This window comes from Pelobates fuscus, chromosome 4, assembly GCF_036172605.1.
Source record: "Pelobates fuscus isolate aPelFus1 chromosome 4, aPelFus1.pri, whole genome shotgun sequence".
NCBI classification, from domain to species: domain Eukaryota; kingdom Metazoa; phylum Chordata; class Amphibia; order Anura; family Pelobatidae; genus Pelobates; species Pelobates fuscus.
Window position 1 is genome coordinate 126948047 of NC_086320.1, and position 23528 is coordinate 126971574.

A 23528-nucleotide genomic window follows, 5' to 3' on the forward strand; every position below is an offset into this window, starting at 1 on the left:
AAAACAGTCCTTAAGGACCACAGTTGTACCTGATACGTCTGCGGGGAATAAGAGCACTAGAAGCGATCATGATCGCTTCCAGCAGCTCTAATGGTATTGCAGTGATGTCTCGATGTCAAGGCATCGGTACAATCCCCCCTCATTGCCGGTGGCAGCCGGAAGACACCGGGTGATCGCTCCCCCCGGAGCAATCACTTCCGGGTTGCCCCATGTGAAGGGGTTGAGGCACTCAGTTAAAATAAAAAAAAAATGTAAAAATAGTTCCCTCCCCATGTACTTACCCAGACACACACACACACACTTTTATTTCCTATATATGTATAATATATTATAATTAAAGCATTTTATAATATATTATACATATATTTGATTTCATTATGAGTGCATTTTGAGATAAATATGTATATATCTCAAAGTACACTTATAATGAAATCATATATATGTATAATATATTATAAAATGTTTGTGTATGTGTGTGCAATCCAATAGAAAATATGTGGTAGACTTAAAAATTGCTGTTCACAAGTGCAAACCATCCAACTTGAAGGAGTTGGAGCAGTTTTGCAAGGAGGAATGGGCAAAAATCCCAGTGGTAAGATGTGGCAAGCTCATAGAGACTTATCCAAAGTGACTTGGAGCTGTGATTGCCGCAAAAGGTGGCTCTACAAAGTATTGCCTTTAGGGGGGTAAATAGTTATGCATATTGTGCACATTATGCACTTTTTATGTTATTTTGTCCTATATCTTTTGCTTCACAATAAAAAATAAAATAAAAAACATCTTCAAAGTTGTGGGCATGTTCTGTAAATTAAATGATGCAAATTCTCAAACAATCCATGTTACTTCCAGGTTGTGAGGCAACAAAACACGAAAAATGCCAAGGAGGGTGAATACTTTTGCAACGCACTGTATTATATATATATATATATATATATATATATATATATATATATATATATATATATATATATATGTGTGTGTGTGTGTGTGTGTATACATACATACACACGTGTGTGTGTGTGTGTGTGTGTGTGTGTGTGTGTGTGTGTGTGTGTGTGCATATATATAATATAAATTGGAAAATTTCGGTGGGCTTACCCGGCTTGGGGATGGTGATGATAGTTGCCTCTAACATTTCGGGTGGTATTGAGCCAGTCTCCATGATGATGTTAAACAGGGACGTCAGATGGGAAAGGAGTAGGTCCACAAAGACCCTGTAGTAGTGGGTGGAAAATAAAAGCGCAATTTTTGTGTAAAACGAAATGCAAAAAAACAATATGAACGCTAACTTTGGCAAGCGTTTGTGGCTAAGTGGCTACTACAAAAGACTGTAAATACCCCATTTGGAATACCCTGGGTTGTCTACCAATCTGGCAACCAATCTGGCAAACTGAATTGGGCAATCCCTATATTGACCCTGTACCATTTCAAAACACCATAAAACCTGTGCATGGGGGGTATTGTTATACTCGAGAGACTTCGCTGAACACAAATATGAGTGTTTAAAACAGTAAAACTTATCACGATGATGAAATCACCATTAATAGCGCAGTTTTTTTTTTTTTTTTATATATACATATTAGTTTTTTTTTTTTGTTTGTTTCTTTTCCGGGAGTTCCCTGTCTCCAAGAAGAAAGATACATCACATTAACAAACAGTATAAACATTGTACTTCCAAGGAAATAGATACATCAAATAAACAGAATAAACATTGTACCACCATGGAGAAAGATACTGCAAATAAATAATGTAATCATTATACATTAGGTAGCTTAAGCCAGATAGTACAGAGAAGGCATCCGTCTAGCCACATTATGATACATAATCTACAGTTGTGGGGGAGAGGGAGTGCAGTAGCGGCAGAGGTATGGGGATTGGGGCCAGGCCTTCCTTTATTCCTGTGTAAATATTTTGAATCTGGCGTTTTGGTTACTGTGGGTAACTGTGGGTGGGTATTAACCAGGGCAAGGGGGGAGGGGAGGTTGAGACGCATGCTACACCATATTCACGTCAGTGGTGGCCCGCACAGGCTCATCTCTGTTGTTACCGTCATCTTTGCTTGAGTGAAAGGGGTTAAGTGTGATATTTAGAAATGTGTGATTTTCTCTCCCCGGTGTGGCGGGGTTGTTACCGGATTTAGGAGTGCTTTGGGGTTCTGTTTAGCCGCCCTGTCCAATTTGACCAGATTCTATCATACTGTCAGGGTGGCGGTCCGGTGCCCGAAACCCAGACACAGTGTCCAGGCGGCGGGGCGTGGACCAGGACCCATTATGCCTGATGTTAAGAGGGAGTCTTCAGCGTGGAGGTGAATTAGCAGGGTCTGGTGCAGGGTAAACGCACGCCCCCTGGTGTTGAGCACCAGCGTTTGTGCAGCCACATACCAAGACCCTGATATAGCTTATGTGGATACCAGGAACTAGGAGCTTGGAAATTAAGCAGACCTCCCAGGAGCTGAATAGGGAGGCTCTGCAGCAAGATTGTATCCAGTACTAGAAACAAGGCAAGACTAGAGATAGGCACCAAACATGAAAACAAGACAGAACTAATAGAGCCCAGAACCAGAGAAAGATATAGGGCTCAATTTAAGATTCTGGTTCTAAGTACGTCCTGTCTAGGCTCCTACCCTCTGCCAAAGATTTACGCCTAAGATAATCCTACCTCTGATGCTTGCCTTCAAAACTTCTCAAGGTCTGCACAGTTTCTGTGGAACTCGCTTCCACTCTCTGTTAGACTTTCACCAGGCCTCCATTCCTTCAAAATTGTATTCACCTCACTTCTTCAGGAAAGCATATCAATTAAACTGCAAGTAGCTTTCCCCCCCTGCAACAAACAAACAAATAAACCATGAATACTATGCTAGCAACCTACTTTTCAATCCTACCAAAACTTTTTGTGTCACTATACCCCACTCCCTCTTGCATGTAAGCTCATTGAGGAGGACTTGCAACCCCTCTGCTCCTGTGCATCCAACAATTACGTGTTAGCCCACCCATTGAACAGCGCTACGGTATTTGTTGTCACTTTATAAATAATAATAATAATAATTCAATTATAGTGTTTTTTGCTCTGCCGTTGATTTGCTATTTTGAAATATATAAATGCCATTGCCATATAAATTGTACTTTTATATTACATTGATAAGTTACTGTTTTGCTGTGGACTGTGACTATTAAAGGGACACTATAGTCACCAAAATAACTTTAGCTTAATGAAGCAGTTTTTGTTTATAGATCTTGACTCTGAAGTCTCACCGCTCAGTTCTCTGCCATTTAGGAGTTAAATCACTTTTGTTTCTGTTTATTCAGTCTCACACAACCTGCATTAAAATAGCAATGGTTACATTTTCAAATAGATGTTAACTTACTTTAGAAATTGTTATAAACTGCTGTGTAAATTGAACTTTAATCCCATACTAGAGTCTCCTGCAAGGTCTAGCAAGATATTAACAGAGCAGGAGATAAGACATTCTTAATTAAACAGACTGTGCAATAAATTTGAATTCCTTACACTATAGAGTAGTTCTCCTCAACCCTCTCCTCAAGGCCAGGGCCGGCAGATCCATAAGGCAGCTGCCTTAGGGTGACAAGAGCAGAGTCCCTCTGGCTGGGGACTCAGATTTTTCTAATTACCGGTCTGCCTGCAGCCATCACACAGCAGCAATTGAAGTCAGCTGGCCTCTCCTGATGATGTCAGGAGGAGGGGGCGTGACTTCCACTGCTCTTCTCCCAGACTCCCCAGCGGATTACCAAGGTGTGTCTAAGGTGTTTAGAAAAAGAAAAAAAAAACACCTTAGAGTCGAAGGTGTTTTTAAAAAAAAAAAAAAAAAAAAATGTTTAACACCTTACACGCACCCAGGTAATTTCTAAATCCTGGACTGTTAGGTGTGCTTTGAGGAGAGGGTTGAGGAACACTACAATAGAGCCCTCTGATCCACACCTACCTCTCTCACTCCCCCGCCCCGGGCATGGAAAGGGTTAAAAAAATGTAAAAAAACACCCCCCAAAAATATTTATTCCATTACCCTATTCCAGCACCGCTGTCCATCGGCACTGGGTCACAGCTCCGTCATTCGACTGAGGAACCAAATGTGCATGCACGCTGAGCGCCCACAGCGCATTAGGTTCCCCCATAGAAAAGCACGAGGATGTACTGCTTTGATTAGGCGACCTGGTGTACAGTAAACTCCTTAAAGCACCTCCAGTGGCTGTCTGTTAGACAGGCCCTAGAGGCTGTCTTAGTGCTGCAATGTAGACATTGCAATTTCTCTAAAACAGCAATGTTTTACATTGCAGGACTAAGTGGGAAAGGGACATTGCAATCAGTCTGCTTAAATGAGCTGAAGGTGCCTATAGTATGCCTTTAAGCTAAAGCTGTTTTGGTGACTATAATGTCTATTTAAAGAGATTAATGTTATTTATCAGATACAAAGGGAATCATAGGTATTAACAAATGTTTTAAGTATAAATAGGGGTCTCAGCCATTAGTTACTTTTCAAAGATGGAAATGCCTATTTTTGGCATACCTGGCAACTGTATGTACTTTTCTTGACAGCGTTTGATGTTACAGGTTAACCATGACTGAGAATAATTCCCAGCTGAGGGTTTATACATTTGAAGAGCTTTTTCAGGGGTTTTTTATTCAGTGAAAATGTTTTGTGGTTGCTGTTCTGTGCATGCATGTATGTTTAAATGTTGCTTTTCACTGTCTGACAGGGACAAGCAAATGTCACATACAGTAGTGCTATTTATTCCATACTTTTAATTACAGTCGTAGACCTCTCGTTCCAGTCCTGTTTCCTTCTTTTCTCCAATCTTTAGTAACCGCTTTGAAGTGCAAAAATAAATGGCATTGAGGGGGTCTTATGCCTCAACAAATGATTATGTGATTTGCAATTTAGAATTCTGCATGGTCTCATAGTCTAAGTAAAAATGTTTCTTTTCGGAATCACCTCTAGAGTGGTCTACTGCTTCCAAAGTTGAATTTGCTTGTGTGGAAGTTTTATCTTAATGCTGTAAATGAAAATTTAATCTCCACATTTCTCTTCATTATTCTGTTTTGCTTTATTTCTTTTCTTTTAATTTTTCAGTTTGTATGCACAAGGGAATAGCCACTCAAGTATTTGGAGACACCGCTCAAAGTCCATGCCAGTGAAGAAGTGAAAAGTAAAAACAAAGCTGAACCTGATGGCAGGCAAGGTTCTGATGAGGACGATTAATAGAACTTCTCAATAGCCTCTATGTCTCAGACATTTTCTACCATGGCATCATATTTTTGGTTGGACGGATAAACACTTTTCAAATATCGTTGCGATCGGACTGCATTGCCCTTTCTCAAAGTGTTGGACTAAGTGGCTGGCAGCAAAATATCTTGATGCTTAGGAGTGGCTCAATAAATGGACTGTGACTGGCCAAAATGGAAGTGACCTGATAGTTTCCTGCCCAAACATTACATCTGGCAAGGACAGGTTAAAGTTGGACATTTCAATTTTGCTGGAAAGCAGTATGCAGGAAGCTGGTTTTCAGGCCACAAATGCTTTCACAGGTAATCATTTCATGTTTTACTTCTATTGGCAGAAATATTTGGATTGTAGCAAAGTCCAAGTGTGTTCAAACATACCCATGCTCTCTTTTAACTTCTGTATTGCTTCACTTTACATGTGCACATTAAAGGTATAGTGGCATTCAGTATGTCTGAATTATGTACAATATAGTAGTAGACAATAGGAAACTTGTAAAGTGATATTTTAAGAGAAATATCACTGTGAAGTGTTTCTAGAAATTACACTATTGAATAAAACCATGAGAAATCACATATAACTTGTGTTAACAGTTTTCATGTGATACTTAGTTTACTTTTAAATGCTTGTTAAAAGGACACGTGGGTCCATCATTGCTATAGACTCAGCCAATGAAAAATGGCCCAATGTGTTGTGTTGTTATGACCTTCCACTTTACCATACCAGCTCAGCAGTAGCAGTGGATCATTATATAGGATGGTGGGCATATAAAATACCACAGTCAAAAGGGGGTCGAGGAGCTTAGATTTTCCAGCACCCTTTTATAGAATTGACATATTTAAGGATAACAAATTAGAGTGCTGGTGAGCAGATAAATCTCTTATTTGTTGTCCTTAAAGGGACACTCCAGTGCCAGTAAAACAAACCGTTTTCCTGGCACTGCAGGTCCCCTTTCCCTCCCACCCCCCATCCAAGATTGTTGAAGGGGTTTAAACCCCTTCAGTGACTTACCGGAGTCCAGTGCCGATGTCCCTCGCCGCTGGTCCAGGGTCCGCCCACGCTCCTCCCCCGCGTCATCCAGCGTGGGAGACCGATTGCGCATGCGCGGGCATTAGACCTCCCCATAGGAAACCATTGAAAAATGCTTTCAATGCTTCCCTATGGGGATTTTAGAGACGCTGGAAGTCCAGTGACGCTATAGCACAGAAAATCTTTGCTAGAAACCCTGCAGTGCCCTCTAGTGGCTGTCTAGAAGACAGCCACTAGAGGAGAAGTTAACCCTGCAATGTAAATATTGCAGTTTATGAAAACTGCAATATTTACAGTTGCAGGGTTAAGGGTAGTGGGAGTTGGCACCCAGACCACTCCAATGGGCAGAAGTGGTCTGGGTGCCTTGAGTCCCTTTAAGTATGGCATCGCACATAAAGATATCAATTGTGGAATTTTTAGGTTAAACAGTTGAAAGATGAAAACTAAGAGGTATCATTAGACTACCCAGAACAAGAATTCTGGGTGGCTAATGCATATTCTGTGTAATTTGTTATCTGACACCCGACAGCCAAAGCAGCACATTACTGCATCGTCCACTGGAAATTATAAGCTCCCCAACCCCCTTTTGACTGTGGTACAATCAAATATTGTTCAATCTCTGAAAAATATTTTTTTCTTAAATTCTTTGATGTTTTGGTATACATACAGCATAGCATAAAAGTAAGATATTTACAATGAATAGACTTTATTTGCATCCATTTCCCATAACTTTCCCAAAAATATATGAGATATTCTAACATATGAGAAAGGTGCTTAGAGCAAGTTCATAATGTTTTGTTTTCCAGAACAGGGTGTAAAACCTGTATTACAGAAGATCAGATGTCCTATAGTGTCTAGGAGGTATTACCGAAGTAGCAGCAATTATTAAATGGCCAATGATACTTTTAACAACTTTTTCAACTTTATTAGGAAATTGTTTAAAGAGAGCCAGTTCAGAAGTTACAACAGAAATGTTAGAATTAACTTTTTTGATTAATTTGTGAATTTCATTCCAATAATTGGTTAATTTTAGGCAATACCAAATTGGATGGAAATTGGTTCCTATCAACCCACAATTTGTCCAACAGGTTACTGTTCAGTAAAATTTGGATTCACTTTTGCATTCTATAACTGGCGAGGTACCATCTATAAATAATTTAGAAATTATTTTTCAAATGGTTGTAGCATTGTTATTTCTTTTAAAGCTAGAACAAAGTGATTCTTCTGATTCATATTGAGTCCCTAATTATTTTTCCAAAGTCATCATATAATTTCACTTTGACTCTGGCGTAGGCAATAAATAAGAATATCAGTGAGAAATTGTATGTCTCCTTTTTGGGTCATAAAGATATATTTTTCTAGATCAGTTTCTGTCAGTTCACTATAATTTTGATCTAAATGTAAGATATTTTTTTTTAAACTTCTGAATAATTAAATCATAATCAATTTTAATGCTGTCAGGTAAACCAGATTTTTCTTGTAATTTTTTAAATGACATTAGGGAATGTCCTAAAAAAAAGTTGTCCGAATCTCGAATGGAATATAAATACCAATTATTATTTTTTTTTTCACTTGAAGTTTGTCATTACAAGATTAGGAAGTTGTACAAAAATGAAAAAGGGAGGGGGTTTAAGGTACATTTGGAAATTCTTATTTCACAAAAGGTAACATTACATTGCAACAGATTTGTGTTATACTTAGTACTAGCAAATTGGCGTCCCTGCCTACCGGAACACTTTATAGAGGCAGAGGCCCTATGGAGCAAAGTGTATTCCATCCTTTCCCCCCCCTTTTTTTTTTTAATTAATTAATACATTTGGCCCAGTATGTGATCCATTACATATCTCCCTTGTTGTACAATGTTCTTGCCCAATTTACACTAGTTCTATGTATTTTGGGCCTCGGGTGGGCCTTTGTTTACTGCCTCTTCTTATTTCTGTTGGGGGTTGTACACCCTACCAGAAGGGTTGGTATTCGTGTTTCGAATTGCATACGTTTTCTTATATGGGTTAGTTGCGATGTGTTTTGCTCATCGTTTTCTCTTGTGGGATTACCTGTATCTGGGGTTAAGGGGTGAACTTGGATCGAGAAAAGGGACATATCCCCCCTTTTCCTGTTGTTGTGTGTATTTACAAACTCCTTGTTTGATATGTAGGGAGCAGTAAGGGGGGGTGGGATAGGGGATTAACCTTAGTGTCCGCAGCAGGCACGACCAATGGGTTCTTTTTTTTGTTGTGAGCACAGGGCCTGTACACTCATCTCCAGAGTGCATAGTATGGTGCTATATTACCTTGTCATAGTGGTCTGTTTGTAGGAAGCCCACATTTGATGGGCAGTGTGGCACAGTTTCCCTATTCTCGTCTGGTGCCACATCACCTCATATTCTAGGGTGGCCATCACCATTGTCTGTATTTCTTTGGTGGTTGTCAGGATGTTGGACTTCCAGTTTTTCGCAATCAATGTGGAGGTCAATGTGAGTACTAGATATATTATCTTTTGGATAGGCCTGGGTATGTGTCTGGGAAGCAATTTTAGTAGGCAGCTCCCTATAGTACAGTCTATTCTAAGACCTGTTACCTCCAGTATTAATGCTGCAACCTTCTTCTAAAAGTTCATTACCTCTGGGCACGTCCACCACATGTTGATCATCGTTCCCAGTAGGGATGTGCATGGGGAAAATATTTGGTTCGGTTTAGCATTCTGAAATTTGGGACTTCGGCTCAGGAACTTCGGAATTTCGAGACTTCGGCACTTCGGGACTTCTCTTGCAGACGCTTAGTAGATAACTCCCTAATTCCCACGGTATTAGGGAGTTATCTACCAAAAGGCTGAAAGACCTAAATTGGTCTTTCAGCCAAATGTACTAATACTAAGTAAAAATGACTTAGTATTAGTAAATAATCTGCCCCTACTCGCTATACCACGAGTAGGGGCATGTCTATTATACAGTGAGCAGCCTATTGCCCCCCCCGGCCCCTATCCTTGAGGGGTGGGTGGGGACCCTAAATTACTTCAAGAGGGGGACCTATTATGTAGCGATCTGAATAGGTAGAAGATTTTAGGTAGTGTAGTTATTTTTATCGCAGCAATTCTATCGAACCAGGAGAGGAATTTATTTAGCAAATTGTGTAGTATGTTCTATATCTCTTTCTGGAGTTTGTCGTAGTTTTGGCGGTGGAGGTCTTTGTATTTTTTGGAAATTTTAATCCCTAGAAAGGTGAAGTAGTCATCCCTCCAGTTGTATCAGAATTGTTTTTTTTTAGTCTATCTTCCAGTTTCTTCCTCACCTTGCGGTCAGCGTCCGTGTATCTGCATGACTAACACTTGCATACCCCCATGCCGCTCACGTGATTGACGACGTTGGCGTACATGTGACGTCCTGCACGCGCACATTTTGGGGTCAAAGAGCGATCTCGGCCAATCGGAAAGGTAAAGCAGGTATTTAAACCTAAAATAACCTTTCCTCATTGCCCTGTCGTGGTTTCCCTAGTGGTTGTCCGAGAGCGTGTTCCTGATTCAAGTTTACACTGTTTTTTTACTTTGGCTTTGATTTTGACTTCCTTGTATTCTGGTATCCCTGACCTCTGGCTTTCCTTTATAGTTGTGTCCCTTTCTGTGTTCCTGACCTCGGCCATTATCCTGACTATTCTTTGGTACGTTAGTCCGGCCATTCTAAGGCCCGGTAATACGTTACCTATTAGTCATCTGTGTGACACAATACTATGTTCTGGATCATATAGTAATCCTAACACAGTTCTACTGGTAAGTTTATTCCCATTGCTTGGGTTTTAGTTACGTTCAGTTGGTAGTGTGATTGTGTGCCGTGTGCCGTTATTTCACGTTGGAGGTTTTATACCTTCCAGGCTGTCAGTTTGAGTGCAGCGCTATACCAGTGTGTGAGGTGAAATTCCCTCAATAAAGTGCATAAAACACTTATACTCTATATAACACTTGTTAAGAGGTATACATAAAAGACAAAAAAGAAATACAAATAATTGTGCAATATTGTATATTATAACAGGAAACCGTCAACTAGTGGGTTGTGAGTGGGAATAAACTCACATGTTTTAGAGCCTTTAAGGTAAACAAAACGACCGGTATGTGTATTCCTCTCCACGTTATATGCAATAAATAGAGGTATAAGGAAAAAACGAGATCTAGGTGCAGTACCTTTGATAGTTGTTATGAGTGATTTTATAATAAAAAATAGGTAAGTGCTCACCTTCTCAAGAGCCTTTTGATAACTGGCTCTAAGTGTACAGGCTTGGTTTCAATTTCTGGGGTGACACTCCCCTTGCAAGAATAACAGTGCAGGATGCAGATGAAACATTTATTTCAAAGTAATTAAAATAACTTGTTTAAAAAATAACAATAACAGTAGCATAAAATAATAAAAACAATTAAAGTGTTACTAATAATCAATATAGTAGTCCACTTGTTGCAACGAAGCGTTTCGCCATGTAAAACGGCTTCCTCAGTCGGCTTAAACTTCGTTCTGACTTTTGTATCCTTAAATTCCCGCCCGACTTTCTGTTCTCCAATCCAAAGTTTTGTGTGATTATTCTGATGTCCAAAATTACGTAACGTCATTTCTGGTTTTGTTTCCAGGACTACAGATCCAACAATGATTTACATGCTCAGAGTCCTGGTCTTTCCGGTATGCTCCGTGTTAATCTAAAATTAACACGGTTGCAATCCATTGATGGACAGTCTATATATGGATCTATGTTAGACTTGCTCCAAGCAAAATATAAAAAAAGAAACAAATGTGTATAAATATTCAATATACTGATAAATACATGACAGAAAAAATGCGTGCTTACATTATAATGAATTCCTGTTGGGCTCATTGCTTAAATATGTCCAAATTAATTGAACAATAGTAGAGAGGTCCATACAAGTAAGTTTGTGCCATGTTATGTATATGTAAATATATAGAGGAATATGTAACAATATGTAGAAGAACCATATCCAAAAAAATGTTCAAAGACGTTTTCTTAAAGTGATTGCTTCTTAGTAGGACACTCTTAAAGGGCTAGATGTGTAGTTTAGTTCTTCTATAAGGGATGTATTCTACAAAGAATACTCTTTATTAAAAAACAATATGTTCAATCAGCATAGTCAAATGGTTGATGAATAGATGGAGCTCTACTGAACAGTTAGTATGGAAAATAATTATATATATATATTATTATTCTTTTGGAGAAAAAAAACTTTTAAATAAGAGCTATTTATAAGAAAAATTGGAGGGGCGGAGCCTAACTGCAGAGCGGGAAAGACACACCGAGAAAGAGCTCCTGACCAAAGCGACAAAACCAGGGGTAAATACCCCGGAAACCGGAGCGGAAACCGGCAGGAAGGCATGAGATATGCAGAGGAAACCCGGGGGGCACCTAATGACCCTAAAAACGAGACGAGCACTCCCCGGGAACCATCAAAAGCAAATGGGGACTACTCGAGACCGAGCCGGGGAGAGGCGGCCGCTATCTCTGATGGCAAAGCCACGCATGGACCCCTTGACACACCTGCCTCCTACCCCCCCCCCCCATGGACCGGCGGGGGTTATCCTGGTCCCCACTGGACGTCCGGGGCGGCCTGTCCAAGTCTCACCACAAGCCTGAGCATGAAACACAGAGGGGCAGCCCTTCACAAGCCGCATCCAAAATGGCGGCGGATAGCAAAACGAACCAGCAAAGCATGCTGCCGACACTACCACAGCCTGACCTCTCGCAACAACTAGAGGTGATCTTTAACCGCTTCTGGGACAAGCTCAGGGAGCGACAGTCAGCGATCCGAGCCGACACTACTGAACCTTGGAAGGCAGGTGAGCAGAACTGCAGTCGGCAGGGAATGGGGGGCAGACCCTTGGGCGCAAAGGAACTGCAGCCACTCACCCACACTCTACCTGGCCCACCCAGGCTGCAGACCACCGGGCTGACAAACCGGACGCATCGCCCAAACGCACAGAGGCTTAGACGACGAAAACAACAGAAGACTACAAGGCCCTCCGTCACTCCTGCAAGTGGAGAAAACTCGGGCCCCAGAGGCGATCGAGTTTGTGGCCAAGAAATGCAGGCCAGCACACCAGCCTGGGGCTGCCTAATGCCTAATGTGCAACTAACTTCCGGCACACAATTAATATTAACGCTGTATGTGCAGTATTTCAAGCATGAACACTGCAAATCCAAACTACTGAATTTGTGATGATGGTTGGCGTAACCATTTGATGTCTACCATTTAAATGATGTTCATGTAGAAAATGTATCCAGGTTTATATATTTTTTAATATGGCTTATATGTTTCTATGTACCATTTCTACATACTGGTCGTGTTATTTGTATTGCACATCTGAATACAGGGCCGGTGCAAGAATTTTTTGACTACACATGCATTTTGCCATCCCCCCACCCCAAATAAATGTATCTTCACCTGTTTTGTAACCACCCTTTTGAATTTCTTACCCCTTGTTAGTGTTTTATATCCCATTTTATTAATGTATTGCCTCCCTTTTCTCCTTTGTGTCTTACACCCTCTTTACTGTATTTTATCCCTCGTGTGTGTCTTACAACCCCTTGTGAATCTTTTACTTCCCTCAGCCCCTTTGTCTGTCTCTCTCTCCCCCCCAGCCCTTTTGTGTGTCTTTTGTCCCACTGCCCCTTTTTATGTCTCTTTCTCCCCCTCAGCTCCTCTGTATGGCTCTTTCTCCCCCTCAGCTCCTCTGTATGGCTCTTTCTCCCCAACACATGTGTGTAGTTTTACCCCAACACCTTTGTGCATCTCTTTCTCCCCCCTAGTCCCTTTGTGCTTCTTTCTCCCCAACCTCTCTGTGCATCTCTCCCTCCCCTCCAGCCCCTTCTGTGTGTCTCTTTGTCCCACTCTGTGCGTATTTATCCCCTCTCAGCCCCTCTGCATTTTTATTTGTGCCCCCTCAGTCCCTCTGTGTGTCTCTTTGTACCCCCTGCCCCTCTGTATGTCTATTTGTGCTCTCCAGCCCTTCTGTGCATTTTAATATCCCCCTCTAACTTTTATTGCCTACCTTCACTTCCTGTGCCCCCTGTACCTTTCAATGTCTCCCCTTCTCCTCCTCTCCCTTTATTGTCCCCCATCCCGTTCTGTACCTTTTATTGCCCCCCTCCCCTCCTGTACCTCTTGTCTCCCTTCCTGTATCTTTTATTGCCCCCCCCCTCCCCTCTTGAACCTTTTATTATTGTTCCCTCACTCCTGTATCTTTTATTGCCCCCCCCTTCCCCTCCTGTAGCTGTACCCCTGTACCTTTCATTGTGCCCCCGCACCTCCAGCCATGTGGCTGTGCTGGAGGTCCACAGTGGAGGATCTGGTTTTCTGTCCTGGTCTAACAGGAAGCAGTTTATTGCATTTCCTGTCAGACCGGTAGGTTGCGGTCCACCCTCTTAGCCACGCTACACGCAGTGACTGGCAGGAGGGGAACGCTGCGAAGGGCACTTTCCACCTACCAGTCAACTGGAGATTGCACCCCAAGGCGGCCACCTGGGCCGCCTTATGGTAGCGCCAGCCCTGTCTGAATGTATACTAATCCTTTATTCTTCTTTCTTCTGCATGGAAAAAAAACCTTTTTTTGTGCTATTTTGGTTAATGAAATCTTTATAAATAAAGATTGTGAAAAAATAACAAGAAAATGAGAGAACAATTAAGCACAATAAGTCCTAAATCAGTAGATCACAGAGTTGTCTAAATGTTTCCTGAACTGTCTGACTTAACCATATTATTACAATATATATAATTCATCTAAAATATTAATTTATAATGGGCTGTACCGATTGCAGTCTATGTTGACTTTTGAATGGGCTATTTAATAAACACAGAATGTTTACAAATTAAATTTCAATAGCACAACTGCAGTAATATTGGATGGTAGGAAATATTCTCTAACTCAACCATCGTCAAAAGCTGTTTATTGCTTTAGTTTTGCCATTTTCATTTAATTAGCTAAAATTGATGCCAGTCATGGTCTTCAATAAATAGTGGTCTTTTTTTTCCCCACACTTTTGTGATTTTATTCTTGAATTTTTTTTTGTGATTTAGGAAGTTTTCGATTTCCAATTTTTGGAAATATTTTTTTTTGTCTCTTGCATCACTTCCTTAATTAACATGAACATATAACAAATTAACATGGCCAATACCCCCTCCCCAAAGAAAGGTGGGAGCTGTACCCCATATAGTATTTATTGGCAACATAATATGATGGCATTAATTCTTCTCCTATATTTAAATATTACAAATAATCATCTGTTCCTAATTATTTGCAGCAAATATTGGTGCAAGTGAAAAATATATACAGAAACCAACTGATACCTCTGTTTTTACTGTCACTAGGCAGAGTGATATGAGTGGGCACTTCATCTGCTGGTATGTTTGTATATCAGTGTGTTACTGTGTAGGTGTGTATAGATAGTTCTTCATTTAGATAGGGACTGCTGTCTTGTTTGTATTCAAGCTTCCCATTCCTACAGCAATAAAGATGACAGCAGTTTCAGTGTTTGAGTGTTACTAAGTTGTCAAACAATCCACATATGACGTTTAACCGATTTTATGAACAAACCAATATCAAAGATGTCACGAGAAGCAGATTTGGGCTGGCAGTAGTGGGGGAGAGTGACATAAATACCATGTGGACTACTCTTAATTTTACTTTTTAATTTTCAGTTGCCTATATAGCTATGGCAAATTCAGGGGGAAATTGTGTACGTTTACTGATGAGCAATATTGATGCCGGACAGACAGAAACTCAAACATGAAATGGAAGCACCAAATGCTTAAAGGGACACTATAGTCACCTGAACAATTGCAGCTTATTGTATTTGTTCTGGTGAGTAAACACTGTGTTTTCAGAGAAAATGCAGTGTTTACGTTACAGCCTAGGGATACCTCCAGTGGCCACTCTTTAGACACGCTCAGGGGTGGGGGCCAGGGGGGAGGACAATAGCCCTTTTATGTTTGTATACTTTTTAATTAAACTGGTATACAGTGTAACATTCTTCATTCTTCCACTTCGGAACTTCTGCAACTTCTGAACTTTTGCAACTTCGGCACTTCGGAAATTCGGCAATTCGAAGTTTACGAATGTCCGAATTTCCCGAAATTTGTCAGAATTGACATTCGGAACTAAACGAATTACACATGTCTATTCATAAGGAGTAATGAGTTGGTATGCTTGACCCTTCCTCTAGATTAGTGGTTCCCACACCCATCCTCAAGACCCACTAACAGTCCAGGTTTTGTCAGTATTTCCATTGGAATAAAAAAGGGAAATACATAAATCCTGGTTTGGGAACCACTGCTCTTTTTTATTTTATTTTTTATTCTTGCTCTATATGGTTTGTTTAGAGATGACTGAGATACCGTATATACTCGAGTATAAGCCGGGTTTTTCAGCCCATTTTTTGGGCTGAAAAACCCCAACTCGGCTTATACTCGAGTCAATTGTCTGTATTATGGCAATTTGCATTGCCATAATACAGACTGGGGGAGAGGGGGGCTGGCAGAGCTGTAACTTACCTGTTCTGCAGCTCCTGTCAGCTCTCTCCTCCTCCGCGCCGTCCGTTCAGCACCTCGGTCAGCTCCCAGTGTCGGCTCTCGCGAGACTTACACTGGGAGCTGACAGAGGGAGCTGCACAGACCGCGCGGAGGAGGAGAGAGCTGACAGGAGCTGCAGAACAGGTAAGTTACAGCTCTGCCAGCCCCCCTCTCCCCCCCACTGAACTGCCACTGGACCACCAGGGAAGGAGAGCCCCCCTCCCTGCCATGTATCAAGCAGGGAGGGGGGACGAAAAATAAATAAAAATATAAATAAAATAAGAAATAATAATAAAAAATAATAATAATAATAATAAAAAGGGGGTATAAGGACCGCTATGGGAGGGAGGGGGGTATAAGGACCACTGTGGGAGGGGGGGGGTATAAGGACCACTGTGGGAGGGGGGGGGTATAAGGACCACTGTGGGAGGGGGGGGTATAAGGACCACTGTGGGAGGGGGGGGTATAAGGACCACTGTGGGAGGGGGGGGTATAAGGACCACTGTGGGAGGGGGGGGTATAAGGACCACTGTGGGAGGGGGGGGTATAAGGACCACTGTGGGAGGGGGGGGTATAAGGACCACTATGGGAGGGAGTGGGTGGGATAAGGACCACTATGGGAGGGAGTGGGTGGGATAAGGACCACTATGGGAGGGAGGGGGTGGGATAAGGACCACTATGGGAGGGAGGGGGGGAGAAAAGGACCACTATGGGGGGGAGGGGGGGAGAAAAGGAACACTATGGGAGGGAGGGGGGGGGATAAGGACCACTATGGGAGGGAGGGAGGGGGGGGATAAGGACCACTATGGGAGGGAGGGAGGGGGGGGATAAGGACCACTATGGGAGGGAGGGGGATAAGGACCACTATGGGAGGGAGGGGGGGATAAGGACCACTATGGGAGGGAGGGGGGAAGTAAGGACCTCTAGGGGAGGGGAGGGTAAGGACCACTAGGGGAGGGGTGAGTCAGGACCACTGGGGGAGGGGGGTGAAGGAACACGGGGATGGGGAGGTAAGGACCACTGAGGGAGGAGGAGGGGAGGTCAGGACATATGGGGGGGGGGGCCTTGCACCGGCCCTGCACACACTGCATTCATACACAGACTACACTCAAACACACACACACTGCACACACACTGCATTCATACACACACACACTGCACTCATACACACACTGCACTCATACACACACACGCTGCACTCATACACACACACGCTGCACTCATACACACACTGCACTCATACACACACGCTGCACTCATACACACACACACTGCACTCATTATACACACACACTGCACTCATTATACACACACTGTAAATAAATATTCAATTAATATATTTTTTTAGGATCTAATTTTATTTAGAAATTTACCAGTAGCTGCTGCATTTCCCACCCTAGTCTTATACTCGAGTCAATACGTTTTCCCAGTTTTTTGGGGAAAAATTAGGGGCCTCGGCTTATATTCGGGTCGGCTTATACTCGAGTATATACGGTAATTGCCACAATGGCTTTCTGTATTACTTATGTTCTGGCCTGTGGAATATGCTCTCTCAAAAGGAGCCACCTCTGTTGTGCTTGTCATGCCATCATGTGGAGTAAGGATGTCTTTTAGCTATTGGAAGAAATGCCTTCTTCCCTTCAACTGATTTTTTAATTGTCATCTAACACCTTCCCAAAGACCTTATCTCAGTGAAAGTAAAGATCATAAAAACTAGCTGAGTGTGGGGTACAACCACTTAGGATTCCTGAGTTGGTATTCAGAATGCAATGAATCTTTTACTTTTAAGCATTTTATAGCTTTGTGCTTAATCAAAAGAGGGAACCCAAAAGAGGAAGTAAAATCACTGTCTAGCCAAGCTAGGGACGATTCACTGATTGCTAATAAAAATGTTAATTGCAGCTGCAATGCAGTTCTGTCTTATCTTTTTCAATCAGATATATTTTGCTCCCTTCCTTTTTAGACAGGCCAAATCCATTAAGGGTTTAATATTAGTCATGTGTAATTACAGAAATGGAGTTATGAGCTTTTGTTACCCAAGTGTTTCCTTACTTGGACTATATTTCATGTGATGCCCACAGTACTTACTTAATTATCTCCAGAAGTCATGATAATCAATGTAGATTGCAATAATTAGTTTATTCCTTTAGCCTGAGTGCCCCTGCACTCAGTGATAAGTTAATTGTCATCAATTTGTAAGTTCTATTTGCTTGAAAATCAGAATATGCATACCACCATCCAGACAATCAGGACTCCATTGGAAAGGCGGTAAACGGGGTGGTCCAGTGACTCAATCACGTCACTAGCTCTGCCCAAAGGGGCCAGTTCTGGACACATTACTAGCAGGTCAGTCAGCATGAATGCAAACCAGGCTGACTGCCAATCATGTTAAGCCAGCTTACTGAGGGCAGTCCTTGTAGAGAGCACTGTTTCAGTGTTTCTGCTTTGTCCTAGTGCCCTATACATAGCGCAAGCATGTCTAAATTATGTGTCCAGTTAATACAACACTGATAATATTACACAAAACCCCTGACCACCAACATTACAAGCTACATATGCCTTCTGCACACACCCACATCTTTAATTATTCCAAGCACCATAACCACAGCAGCATAAAATGTTTTGATTTCTTAACTAGGGTTCACAGGGCACTACTCCCTTCCTCTGTAACTACTGACTGAGAGACTAAGCGTGAGCGTCAATTAGGTCTCCTGATCTAGACACTCCAGTGCAGTGATTGCTCATTTCCTCGGAGCGTCAGGCAACCACTCTCTGCCGATGAGCTAAGTCCTGCACTGCTGGCTTAGCTTAAATAGAGAGCTTCCAGCACTCTCTGAAAATTAGTGATGACAGGGAGTGGTTCATGTCAGATGCCAGGCAAATGTCTAACCATTTTAAAATGCTTTGACTACTTTCACTGGGAGAGGGGACACATGGGCACATCTGGCATCATAACAACATTACCACCACACTGTAGTGGTGATGGGGCTTTGAATGTTTTTTTTGTTTTTTTAATTCTTTGAGGAATGAAAACAAACTAATCAATGAACAAATATAAACATATTATCTATTGCCAAAATGTGTTACTATCCAGCAGTCCTCAAAGATTTTATTTTTAACACTAAACAATACCAGCACAAAAAAAATAATATTCTTTAATGTATAATCTGAAAGGCTCTACAGGGAGTGCAGAATTATTAGGCAAGTTGTATTTTTGAGGATTAATTTTATTATTGAACAACAACCATGTTCTCAATGAACCCAAAAAACTCATTAATATCAAAGCTGAATGTTTTTGGAAGTAGTTTTTAGTTTGTTTTTAGTTATAGCTATTTTAGGGGGATATCTGTGTGTGCAGGTGACTATTACTGTGCATAATTATTAGGCAACTTAACAAAAAACAAATATATACCCATTTCAATTATTTATTTTTACCAGTGAAACCAATATAACATCTCAACATTCACAAATATACATTTCTGACATTCAAAAACATAACAAAAACAAATCAGTGACCAATATAGCCACCTTTCTTTGCAAGGACACTCAAAAGCCTGCCATCCATGGATTCTGTCAGTGTTTTGATCTGTTCACCATCAACATTGCGTGCAGCAGCAACCACAGCCTCCCAGACACTGTTCAGAGAGGTGTACTGTTTTCCCTCCTTGTAAATCTCACATTTGATGATGGACCACAGGTTCTCAATGGGGTTCAGATCAGGTGAACAAGGAGGCCATGTCATTAGATTTTCTTCTTTTATACCCTTTCTTGCCAGCCACGCTGTGGAGTACTTGGACGCGTGTGATGGAGCATTGTCCTGCATGAAAATCATGTTTTTCTTGAAGGATGCAGACTTCTTCCTGTACCACTGCTTGAAGAAGGTGTCTTCCAGAAACTGGCAGTAGGACTGGGAGTTGAGCTTGACTCCATCCTCAACCCAAAAAGGCCCCACAAGCTCATCTTTGATGATACCAGCCCAAACCAGTACTCCACCTCCACCTTGCTGACGTCTGAGTCGGACTGGAGCTCTCTGCCCTTTATCAATCCATCCATCTGGCCCATCAAGACTCACTCTCATTTCATCAGTCCATAAAACCTTAGAAAAATCAGTCTTGAGATATTTCTTGGCCCAGTCTTGACGTTTCAGCTTGTGTGTCTTGTTCAGTGGTGGTCGTCTTTCAGCCTTTCTTACCTTGGCCATGTCTCTGAGTATTGCACACCTTGTGCTTTTGGGCACTCCAGTGATGTTGCAGCTCTGAAATATGGCCAAACTGGTGGCAAGTGGCATCTTGGCAGCTGCACGCTTGACTTTTCTCAGTTCATGGGCAGTTATTTTGCGCCTTGGTTTCTCCACACGCTTCTTGCGACCCTGTTGACTATTTTGAATGAAACGCTTGATTGTTCGATGATCACGCTTCAGAAGCTTTGCAATTTTTTTTTTTTGTAAATATGATTTTTATTGAGTGAAAGGTTCATAGTGAGACTCGCAGGTCTCCAGTATCAGTTGTATAAAGTAGGCAGGACACAACATGTGTCAAATCAGTATAAAGGAATAAACATTGTACAAGTAGTAACACAGTTGGGCGCGCAGGCCCATAGCATCGTTGGATGTGCTGGTCCCTAGTAAGTTTCTTTAAGTCATCATATTATTATTAGTTAACTGTTAGCTTCCACTATGTCGTTTTCATATTCTTAGTCACACTTTATCAATGCAGCATGTCTTTGAGACATAACAGTCCTGTCTGGGTTATTTGGTCCCACATAGTAGTTTATTGCATTATGCGGTTCACAGTATGTGCATGGTAAAAACAGAGAGCGTACATTCGGGCCTGTATGCCCACATTATTACTGGACTCATATGTTCCTGTATGACATAGGGTATACCTGCTCAGCTAGGTGGGTCTGGAACCATTCATGTCGTGTACTATGTGTACTATCCGTGTCTAGCTTAACTTTGTATGGCAATTACAGATTATGATAAACATAGTGTTATAGTGATGAGCACGTCATCCGTGTTGTGGGACAGGTTGACCTGTCAATGAGATCGTTCCCTTTTCATGTCCGTGGATCCCCACCTCTCCGGTAGGTGATCCCGGAATATGACGGGGTTGGGGGGGGGGGGGTAGGTACAGATAAGGAAGGAGGGATTGGTCAGTCTTCGGTCCCTGTGTCAGTAGGTTGTGTGTCTCTAGGTGTATGTGCGGTCAGTAGGGTCTGAAATTCGGGTGTAGCGGTTGTCAGTATCCAGTGTGTCCATATATCTAGGTATGTCTGTTTTTGCGGGCCAGCCGCGTGCATGGTAAGGTCCTCTATGGCTCTGAGGTCTTCCATTTGGGCGAACCATTTGTGTATGGATGGGGTTTCTTGTTTCTTCCAGAACTGTGGGACTGTCTGTTTTGCAATGTTGAGGATTCGGATCGTGAGTGATTTTTTATATTTAGGTATCGGGGTTGTTGTGTGGTGGAGTAGCATAGCTGCCGGTTCCAGTGGCGGCGGGTTATCTGAGAATCGGGATAATATTGTGTGAATAGTGCGCCAGAAAGGCTGTATGAGGTCGCATTCCCACCATATGTGTATGAGTGTACCTATTGTCTTGCCGCATCTCCAGCAGAGACGGGTCTCACTGGCGTGTATGTGGTGTGCCGTGGCTGGCGTGTAGTACCACCTTGTGAGTAACTTGTAGGCTGTCTCTTGGCTTTTGCTAAAAACCGAACAGTGATGTATTATGTTGCACATCTTTTCCCATTCTTGGGTGCTGAAAGTTTGGTGTAGGGATGCCTCCCATTGCCCCATAAATTTAGGTAGTTCCCCTGGTGTTTGTGACTGGAGGAGGGAGTACAGGTGGGACACCCCGTGTGGTAGTGGATCCGGGTCTGTGCATAACCGTTCGAAAGCAGTGAGGTCTCTGGTCAGAGCTGCTCCTTGTGGGAGGAGTCTCACGTAACTGCGCAATTGTTCATATCTAAACTGTGTGAGGAAGGGTTGAGAGGTCTCCCCGCACATCTCCGTCAGGTCCTTCAGTCCTCGTCTAGTGCAGACGTGTCTTAGTCGTGGTAGAGGGTCTCCCACGAGAGCCCGAAGGGCTCGCGGGTCTAGGCCCGGTGGGAAGTCCATGTTATGTGTGAGAGGTAGCAATGGGGATGGGTATGAGGAGAGGCCATGTCGGCCCATACTCCTTCTCCACACCGTCAGTGTGGCTTTGGTGTAGGTTGAGTATCTTCCCTCCCTCTCTTCCCCTTTCACGTTTAGCCATGAGAGAAGGGGGGCGGGTACGCCCGCCATGTCCTCCTCCGCCTTCTTCCAGGGTTTGGTGACCCCCATTTTGGACCACTCCATAATGCGCTGTAGGTGACATGCTTTATAGTATAGTGTGAAGTCTGGCAGGGCTAGTCCCCCTTTGTCTTTAGGTTGCGTGAGTAGTGTGTATCTTAATCTAGGTCTCCTGCCATCCCACACATACGCCCCCATTGCCCCCCTGAGTGCCTTGAAGAAGGAGGTTGGGATCACTATGGGTATAGCTTGGAAGAGGTAAAGCAACCTCGGCAAGAAATTCATTTTCACAACTTGCACTCTACCCAGCCAGGATATGTGGGGGAAGGCCCACTCTCTTAGATCTTTTTGGAACTGGAGTAGTAGTGGGGCGAAGTTTGCAGCGTATAGATTTGCTGCCTTCGTCGTTAACCAGGTGCCAAGGTACCTTATTTTGTCTGGGGCCCATTGGAATGTGTGGCCCTGTTTTAGTCGGGTGGCCCTTTGTGTGGGTAGGTTTATGTTTAGGATACTGGATTTCGAGAAGTTGATTTTCAGTCCCGATATTAGCCCATACGTGTGGAAGGCCTGTAATAGATTTGGCAGAGAGACCTCGGGATTAGTTATAAAAAACAGTAGGTCATCCGCGTATGCGGCTATTTTGTGATGCGTATCTCCTGTATGGATTCCTTTGATGCCGGGGTGGTGTCTGATAGTGTTTAAGAAGGGTTCTAGGGCCAGGACAAACAACAGTGGGGACAGGGGGCAACCCTGTCGAGTGCCATTATATATTGGGAAGGCTTCCGTAAGTGCCCCGTTTACCAGGACATGTGCCGTCGGCTGGGAGTACAGGGCTTTGATCCAGCCCTGGAGGTGTGGTCCCATTCCCATGTGTGCTAACGTCTTGAACATATACTCCCAGCAGACCCGGTCAAAGGCCTTCTCCGCATCCGTGGACAGCAGGAGAAGGCCCCCGTCCACCCCCGTCGATCTATGCATGAGCGTGAGGGCTCGGATTGTATTATCTCTGGCTTCTCGTCCCATCACAAACCCCACCTGGTCCGCGTGGACCAGTCTGGGTATGTGCGTCTGGAGTCTGGTCGCCAGGACTTTTGCCAGCATTTTGAGGTCATTATTGATGAGGGAGATAGGGCGGTAGCTCCCGCATTGCTCTCTATCTTTGCCCTCTTTAGGGATTATGGTAATATGCGCCGTCAATGTTTGCTTGGGGATGTCATGTCCCTCCCTTATTGCGTTGAACATGGCCAGTAACGGGGGATAGAGGACGTCTGCATATCTCTTATAATATTTAATTGGTAGTCCGTCCGGGCCTGGACTCTTCCCCATTTTAGAGTGTTTGATCGCTAAAGCTAACTCCTCTGTGGTTATGGGTTCCTCTAGTTGATTCACCGCAGTTGTCGGTAAGCTAGGGAGTGCGTGAGATTGGAGGTAGTCGTCTATG

At 42.8% G+C, this 23528-nt stretch overlaps 2 protein-coding genes across 3 annotated transcripts in view; both read left to right on the forward strand.

Annotated features, from left to right (window-relative positions):
- LDLRAD4 (low density lipoprotein receptor class A domain containing 4) overlaps positions 1–23528 on the forward strand; it is a 585185-nt gene that overhangs the window by 218871 nt on the left and 342786 nt on the right. For both annotated transcript variants that reach the window (XM_063451607.1, XM_063451608.1), the window contains one exon: positions 5087–5541. In XM_063451607.1, the coding sequence (XP_063307677.1) occupies positions 5502–5541 (40 nt within the window). In that variant the 5' untranslated portion in view covers positions 5087–5501. The remainder of the gene's footprint in view (positions 1–5086; positions 5542–23528) is intronic.
- Positions 1–23528, forward strand: part of RNMT (RNA guanine-7 methyltransferase) — a 542662-nt gene that overhangs the window by 47914 nt on the left and 471220 nt on the right. The window lies entirely within an intron of this gene.